Source organism: Prosopis cineraria, unplaced genomic scaffold (genome assembly GCF_029017545.1).
Source record: "Prosopis cineraria cultivar Desert tree isolate PC_DT_omini unplaced genomic scaffold, ASM2901754v1 PC9, whole genome shotgun sequence".
NCBI lineage: Eukaryota > Viridiplantae > Streptophyta > Magnoliopsida > Fabales > Fabaceae > Prosopis > Prosopis cineraria.
In genome coordinates, this window is record NW_026555340.1 from 21,942,616 (window position 1) to 21,952,250 (window position 9,635).

Here is a 9,635-nt window from a genome sequence, read left to right on the forward strand (position 1 = left end):
TAAACAATTACAACATCGACACACACACATTTGACATTACACATACACACACTTGAACGCAATTTTTTTTTTTCTAGAACAAAAAAATGGAGAATATGTGCCTAAGTTAGAAAATCAATGGAGGAGAATCACAAGAGAGAACCAGACTTCAAGTCGTCTTCTTCTTTCTCGTCCTCCATGGCAACAACATTTGCCGATGAGGTTCCGATCAACCAAGCTTCTGCTTTCTCCACCTTCTTCGATATGGCGCCGTATGGTTCCTACGATCATCGTCATCGTCACCATCATCAACCTGACGACAAGTCTAGCAATTACAATTCCTTTGGGTTCAAGGACTTGTTGGGCGTCCAGGATTACGGTACCCCTTCTTTGTTCGATTGGGTTCCGCCACTGCCGCCACCGGAGCCACTACCACGGTGTCGCCCGTCGTAGGTGATGCAGTCCTCCAGTCCCTACCATCGCAGGTGAGCTCCGGCGGGGTGCTGAATACTCCGGCCACCCCGAATTCCTCGTCACTCTCATCCTCATCAAACGACGCGGCCACCGGCCCCAACAGTGGCGGCTGCGGCAGTGCGATGGAAGAACAGCAGAATTGTAAAGCAGAGGATGAAGATGTGGACGGAGGAAGAGGAGAGGACCAAGAACAAGACAAATCTAAGGAACAGTAAGTTTTCATTTAGTCATTTAGTTAACAATAATTAATTCACGGTCATGTCATTTTTATAAATCTTTCCTCCGTTGGAGCTAGTCTGTGATAAATAAGCAACAAATAAATAAATAAAAGGTTGGATATCTAAAATCAATTGATTTTACTCTGGGTGACAACATTTGACTTTGTCAAAATAAAAAAATAAAAAATCTGAGGTCCGATCTGTCTGTTATGATCTTCACGCTTGTGCTTCATGTTAAGGCTTGCTCTGTCCTGTTTTGTTACGTTGGTGAGTGTATTACGGGTTAACTTCACCAGTTTAATAAAATACTTCCATTCATCAATCTAATTACAATTTTGACCATTAATTTTTGAGTAAGTGATTTTGACCAGTTGAGTTTGCAGTAACTCGGCCTTATATATATAACCTCACTGTGAAAAGGCGAAAAATACCAAAAGGCGTTATTGAATATTTGATGAGCGGTGTTGGGAATAAATTTGAAAAATGTATGGTACTTTTATTAATTATTGTTATTATTAGGGTGAAACCAAAGAAGAAGAAGCAAAAGAAGGAAAGACAGCCGAGATTTGCGTTCATGACAAAGAGCGAAGTGGATCACCTCGACGATGGCTATAGGTGGCGCAAGTACGGCCAAAAAGCTGTCAAGAACAGCCCTTTTCCCAGGTTCCATTCTCCAATCTCAATTCTCTCTCTAGCTCTCTCTCTCTCTAAAATCTTGACTTTTTGGCTTTCCCATATTCATGTCTTTATATATGTATGCCCACATGAGATTCTTCAAACTATATACACACTTCATGGATTGTTGATCTAACCAGAGTCCTTGGCATTGCGTGAAGATTAAAAAGTTCGGTTTATGTACAGTATTGAATTTCTTTGGGATATCAATGTAGGTTTTTGGGAAAACCTAGGATTTGGTTGTTCCGAACTGGTTTGGATTTCTTGCGAGTCAAGAAAATGGTGACCTGAAGCGAATATATGTGTGCGCGTGTGAATGTGCAGGAGCTATTATCGGTGCACGACGGCTGGTTGCGGCGTGAAGAAGAGGGTGGAGCGATCATCGGACGACCCTACCGTCGTGGTGACGACCTACGAGGGGCAGCACAAGCACCCAAGTCCGGTGGCGGCAGCGGCGATTCGGGCGGGCTTTGGGTACGGCGGCGGCGGTTTTGGTTCGACGCACTTGGTGGTTCCACAGGCGCAGATGATGAATGTGTCGTCGTCTTCGCCGCCGCCATTGTTGTATAACTCAAGCTCGTCGTCGTTGGGAATTGGATCTAGCAGCTACATGAACATGAATTCATCGACGACGTCGTTTTTGAGCTCTTATCATAACAGCAACAGATCAGATTTTGGAGTTCTAGAGTCTAGAATCGATGAAGCTACTAGCTTTTTAAGAGACAATGGGCTTCTTCAGGACATTATTGTGCCATCGCAGATGATGATGAGGAACAAGGATGATGAAAAGCGGCGATATAATTGTACTGGGTAATATGTTATATATATAATTAATTAAATTTAATATATGTGTATCGGTTTGTCATATGCTTTCTCATATTGGATTTAATATATATTAGTGATCACTTGTGAAAGCTACCATATATAGTGTTTGCATGTGGGCTATATATATGGCTAATTAGAGGATTATTCTAATTAAGTATATTAGATTTTGTTGTTATGGAGGCCTAATCAGATTTTGATTGTGCGACTCTCGATCAATATAATTTCTAGTTTTCTTTTCTATGTTTTTTTCACCCTTTGGGGGTTTTTTTTTTGGTCATTGAGATTTATTGGACTATATATATGCGTGAATCATTAATTATTTACCTTTGTTTATGCACTTATATGGTTATTTAGTACAATAGATTCTGTTTGTTTGTTTGTTTTTTTTTTTGGTTAATTTGTCACAGGGTTGGTGAGGAAAGTTGTAAGAATATATGTTCAGGATTAGTACTTTTTTTTTTTTTCTCTTGGTGAAATTACACACGTGGTAATAAATTCTTCGTCTTTTTGGGTTCATTCATGATGTCTTTATGATATCGGAGTACTATAGTTTTATAATGCGAAAAACAAGAGAATGAGAGTTTTAAAAGTTTAATCATAGTTAGATTCTTCACTTTTTTTTTTTTTGAAAAATGAGTTTCAAATATTACTTGATTCATATAAATACAAAGTACGAGTTACATTTAAAATTTAAATATCTTATTTATAATTATATAAATTGACATTTGCAACTTAATTTTTAAGAAATTTCATTGAGAACCGACCTGTCATAATTAATTATATCTTTTATGAGTTTGACAAAAAGAGGCAAGTGGTCAAGAATGTAATAAGTTATCAACTTACTAAAAACTAGATAATTACATGATGAACAACTTTAGACTACCCACGCATAAAGTCTATTATATTATATACTTTTTATTAAAAAATATAAGATATTTTTAATTAAATCACGCTTCATATAAGTTAGTTAATTATATTTAAATTAATGTTTTTTTTACATTTGCTTATTTAATAGGCTGTCTCACCTAAAAGTAAAAAGTGAATGATTCAAATTTAATTAGTTTATAAAACATAATATCACATAATAAATAAATAAATAAATTTAAAATGTTAAAATTTGACTTGCATAGTTTATAGCTCTATATTATTATTTAAAAAAATTATAAATTATTTTTTATTTTATTGCAATTATAAATTGTGCAAATCAAATTTTAATAGTTTAAATTTCTTTATCTATATTTTTAGTTTAATATTATGTTTTATAGAACAATTGAATCTCAACATTCATTTCTTATCTAAAAGGGGAGATAGGAAGTGGACTTGAGTAGGAATTAGGGCTAGAATTATGAAAAGATGGAATGGTAATGAGAATTCAATGTAAATCAAGAATGGGAAAATGCTAAAAATAAATGAAGAAGAAAATAAAATAATAAGAAAGAAAAATAGGAGTAAGAAATTTTTCACTTTATACTCTTGTCTCTTTTCTTCCAACGTATTCACCTACATATGAAATAATAAAATTAACAGAAAATGTATTTTGGAGAATTAAAAATAATAAAATTTAAAAAATATGCAATAAATTCTAATTTTTTTCTGAAAATAGTCATTTGCCTTCAAATCACAAATGTTATCCAATTATTCTAAATTAAATCAAAACAAGTGCTAACAAGACAAAAAAAAGTGAAATTATATATATATATATATATATAATATGAGAATTATTAGAGAAGAAAATGAGAAAGAGGGATTACGAAAGGATCCGTCCGTTCACCTTGTATGTCTATTCTCTTCTCAACATCATATTGTTGCTTGAGAGAAATAAAACCATTCAACCTGCTAAAAATAATGGTTGGATTTAGTGAGAAAGATTACTCTCACAAATATGATAAACTAAGATTTGAACTTTTATCAAGAAAAGTACCCACATATGTATACCCTACCAAGTGACTACATCTCAAATCAAACAAAATTGCCTTCAATAAAAAAAACATGTATATATGCACAACAAAAACCATTGAACCTCAAAGCTTGCCCGCAATGCAAGGGATGGAAATACAGTGATTGGATGAAATTTTATGAAAAGTGTTGTGAATTCATATCTCTAAACATAAGATCCATTCGTATAAGGAAGTTGGGGAGGGACAATATAGAGACATGATAGAAAATGAGAATACCTAAAAGAAAGGTGAAAGATCAGTCGAACATGAAAAAAGAACAATATTGAAAAAAAGAAAAATAAATAAATAATTAAAAAAAGGAAGATTGAATTCGAAATGAATGATACTTTTTGAAGTTTTTCCGCAAAGAGGTGAAACACTATAACTAAAGTGACAATTATCAGAGAGAAGTGAGAAGCAAGAAAAAGAGCATTCATATAGGGAAGGTGTGACTTGTCTCCTATATGTGTGTGTGTATATATTCCTAAACTTTCCAGCCATTAAATTCTTCGTATCTTCTTCAGTCTTACTCTTCATGTCCCAATCACCTAGATGCTTTTTAGTGCACACTAAATAAACATCTATTTTTTCATTATATATGTAAAATATGACAAAAAAAAATTATAGCATTCATAATTTATAAATAGTTATAATTTTTTATAAATTTTTTACACTAGTCACTTGTAGAAAAACCCTAATTAACGACTCTCAGGGGTATGATAATCTTCTCAATTTAATTCTCTGCTGATCTGCACTTCTATTGCTCAACAAGAACAATATGTAGACAATCCTCAAAACAAGGGTCTGTTCTTGTTTTATTATTTTTATTTATTTTCACATTTTTTTAATTTATTGAGCATGCAGAATAATAAAGTAGTAGAAAAACTGAATTAAATATGGAGGTAGTAAAAGTCTATTTTCTAAAAGTTCTTTTGTCTTGCAAAAGGGATATCTAAACATGCACTTAATATTGCATCAACAACGAAAAAATTTTTAGATAACGTATAGGTGTTCTCTTATTAAAGATTATTTTATTTGCAATAAGATTAGATATACAATATGAACACATTTCCTAATAAAAATCGAGCATTGATTACTCATATTATAAGAAATTAATTTTTTTTACTATATCCAGTCAAATTACACCTATTTAAAAGGTGTTCATTAGGTCCAATCATAAGCCCAATCCTCCTTATCATAACAAGGACAAGGCACTATTTGCCTAGCCCACCATGAACAAACACACACATTTATAACACGGATGGGATGTTATTTATTCTAAAAATAATTGCATGAATATATGCAAGTTAAGTTACCTAACGAATGCATTACTGTGAGAAGATAATACTATTCTCTCTTGAACAACAAGGTTATATCTGGCACAAGTGGTTGATATCTCATAATTTAATGAACCAATATTTAAATCCCTGTCAGGAAAAATGCTCATTACATTTACCTATTGATTGAAAGAAAAAGAAAAATAAGGAGAAGTGAATACTATAAAAGTTGTTTGGATGAATGGAAATTTAGATTTAAATTTGAATCAAACTCTTCATTTGGCTATACAAAAATTTGTAGATATGGACAGGGATGGATCTAAAGTTCAATAGGTGGGGGGCCAAATGAAAAAGAAAATAAAGAATGGGGCAAAATCCATAATTTTTACTAAGGGGTATATAGCATTAGGGGGAAAGAACCCCTCATACCTGCCACTAGATATAGATTTAATTCAAGTCTAAATTTATTTTTTATTTTAATTGCTTTCTAATTTTAAATTTCATCTACTTTTTACTTATTTAAAATTTTAGTCACTTTAAACATCCCATACTCTTTTTGTTACTATTGATGCTTCTATAACTCTCATGTCTTTTCTCATTTGTTTTAATCTTTCATCGATTAAACAAATAAGAATAAATTCATTACTCTTAATTTTCTATTTTCATTTCAAATATCAACTTATTGCTTTTCTTCATTTAAAATTTTTTAACTAGCCAAACAAAGAATTATGATACATGTATTTTAAATTTGAGATTTGGAATGCTAGATTTAAAATCTAAAATCCAAATCCACAAATTCAAACACTATTTTGCAAAAAACTTTTAAAAGTAGTATTAAAAAATTTACTATTTATTAAGAGTTTTACCTCTTGCTAGTCCCTCCTCCTACTTTTCCTTCCCTTCATCCAAACTATATTTTAGTGTTTGATCATATTTTAAATATAATTACTTCTAATCAAAAGACATATACACATAGTTAAAAAAAAGTACTATTTCTATCTATATCCATATAATTAATTCCTGCCATATATAGTTCACATCCTTGTACTTATCTAATGATTTAAGATTTCATCAAATCTTTTTGGCCATCATATTATTAGGTTGCATCAAAATTGGTGGACTTAGGTGAGTGCTTCCTTCAACATGCAAACTTCTTTATTCTTTTCTTCCTTTGCAAGTCTCAGAATATGACTGACAATAACATGCATATACGTGTGTGTTAGAATTGGAAGCCTCAAAGCGCGTACACAAAATCAATATCAATCATGCCCATCAACATCAATAAGAGATCAACATCCACATAAAATAAAAATATAATTTGTAATAAATTATACCTTTTGTGAAAAAAATATAAAACATTTTTAATTAAATCTCATCCCTCAATAAAGTAGTTATCTATTTTTTCAACTAACCCTATTTTTTTTATATTTATTCTTATTAAATACCCTATAATAAATATAAAGTTATTATCAATATGGACACTTTTAAAAAAAACAATGATTATATTTTGAAAGATTAAAAATATTTTACATTTTTAAATAGAGAGAGTACCATTAGTTCGTAATAAAAAAAAACCTTTACAAAATTTAATAAACTATTGATAATTAATTTTAAAAAATACAATTGTCTCTCTCACTCTTATATAATTATGTTTTTATAATTAAGGGTAACTTTAAAATATTTTTAAAAAATTTATATTTCACAAATTTTAACTAAATTTCTTAATATTAAGAAAGTAGTTAATATAAACTTATAAAAACAATACCGTGGTATAACGTATAAGTAGTAAGTAATAAAAAAAAAACACCAAGTTATGAACATGTTATATGTGGCACGTGCATAAGATTTAGACTAAAATATAAAATTGATGGTTTTTCTCTAATATAGTTACTATGACTTATTTATTAAATTACATTTAAAGTTAATTTTAAAATGGATGCTAATTTTTCATAAGTTATTGTTTCAGAGATAAGAACTTAATTAGAAGCTGGGTGATATATCATATATGAAATGGTTATAGAAAACAAGCACTATATCTATTTTGAGATCATCTTCCTCTTAAACTTTAACATCATTTAAAGTTCTAATTTTTTTTTTCATGTCTACTACCCTTATTTAATAGGGTAATTTAATCACAACAAATAAATAAAAAAATTTCATTGATATCGAATATTTCATTAAAGACATTTTTGAAAAAATTTCATTAATTTCTTCTAGAAAATATAAAAAATTCCTTATATTTTTAAGCATGATATCTCCAAAAAAATACTTTATAATTTTGAAATGGAGCGGATACTTACATCTTCTAGTCTACTTACTTATTTTCTAACGTTTTTCCCCCCTTAAATTTCATGTAATATATGAACAATATATAACTAACATCTTAGATATTTAATGGCAAACAAAGGTATTTGAAGCTAGCCACAAAGCCACCTTGTGTTTAATATTGTTTATGATTCTGTAGCTTAAAAACAAAAAAAAAAAAAAAAACAAAACAGAGGTTGAGGGCAATAACCAGAAGGTAGATAAAGTTATGTGATCACTCGAATCTTTTGAATATGATGCCACCCCACTGTCAGTTTCGACATTATCTTTTTAATGTTTCCCTCTCTCTCTCTCTCTCTCTCCCCTGTTCTTGCGACTAGGTATTATTAATTTGACTTTTTCCCCCAATCATATTAACTGCAATACATTAGGATAATTTAAGTAACCAAGCTAGTTGTTGGTTTAATATTTTGCCAGCTTTTAGGCTAAAATATACTTTGATGCCAATGATCGTTTATTACCTTTTTTATTATTAGTATTATTATCATCATCACTATTACATAATAGATTAAAAATTCAAAATTTAATTTGACATGAAAATGAATTTTAAAAAATTTTAAACCGAAATAATAATGAACCAAAGTATTATTATGCAGCATTAATGTAACTTCAAAACATGTTCATATGTATATGACATGCCAAAAAAAAAACAAAAAAAGGTTTCTCTTGTATGGTTGGTCAGATAGGAATAGTTATAAAGTTTCCCGAAAAGAACAAACAGACTGCTTGTTAATTGATAAACAAGAAAAAGAAACTTTTTTTTTTTATTCTTTGCTTAAGATGCAAACATGATCACTTAACCTCTTCCACACTTCGAAATTCAACAAACCAATAATATGTTAGAATTGGGTTATTTGTAAATTCACACTTTAAAATGCATATAAACAAAATATATTAAAAAAAGGGAGAGAAAATAAATGGGCAAGACTTTAGGTACTTAATCTCATACACTTAATATATTTTTATCCAATCAAATCAAAACAAGTAAATTTTAATGTGTTAATAATATTAATAATAAGAGTTTATTTATGCAATAAATAATCTATAAAAGATTCATATGTTTTGATTTAATTGAAAACAAATATATTAAATATATAAAATTAAGTATATAAGTTTTTCCCAACACATATGAGGGAGAAATAAGATTTTCACATAGCTAGAAAACAAGTTTTTATATAATTACATTTTTTGCATCATTGTTTGTTTAACTACACGATTGTTAGGATGATGAACTGCTTTTTTTTCCCTTGATTATATAATTTTTTTAGAATAATTCAAATATATATACATATATTATTATTTCGCATTATACATAAATTTTTGTTTATTTTAAAATATAAATAAATAAACTCTTAAAAAAATGTTGCTAAAACATCAGTTTCATTTTGATTTTTTTTCACTGAATAAAATTCAGTGTCAGCTCAACAGCCATGAACCCATAGTTGATGACAACTAAATTAGTCTATTGGATAGCCATGGACCCAATTGTCGATCATACGCAAGCAAAACTCACCTTTCAAGGCAACATCTTAATTAGTCTTCTTATGTGCAGGTATTGTAGTGATTTGGCATCAATTTATATTTTATTCATTTTAATTTGTTAACTTTCATGTTTCTTTTACTATGTACGAGCATCCGAAGATTATAGCCTTTTCGTTTCGATGGTTAAGCCTTTGTTGGTTACTTTCTCTCTCTCTCTCTCTCTTTCCCAGATGCAATTTTCTTGAGTTTCTTCCTGAAAAGTGAGAAATTTACTTGTTAACTTCAGCATGCTTATCAAGATGGTAGGCTTCAGCAAGTAGTTCTGAGGCGTCTTAGGGCTGCAGATGGCAATAATCTGATCGCTAAAGACATCAAGTTCATTCTTCCATTTTATCAATTTGTTTGTCTTCTATTCTGTTCTGTTCAACCTTTCATCTATCCTT

The 9,635-nt window shown here is 30.0% G+C and overlaps 1 protein-coding gene across 1 annotated transcript; it reads left to right on the plus strand.

Annotated features, from left to right (window-relative positions):
- The first annotated feature begins 117 nt into the window (after positions 1-117).
- On the plus strand, positions 118-2,409 carry LOC129319667 (probable WRKY transcription factor 48). Its single transcript, XM_054964755.1, has 4 exons — positions 118-201; positions 309-664; positions 1,191-1,334; positions 1,671-2,409. Exons 1-4 carry the CDS (start codon positions 118-120, stop codon positions 2,158-2,160), a joined length of 1,074 nt encoding a protein of 357 aa, XP_054820730.1. The 3' UTR covers positions 2,161-2,409.
- The last annotated feature ends 7,226 nt before the right edge of the window (positions 2,410-9,635 follow it).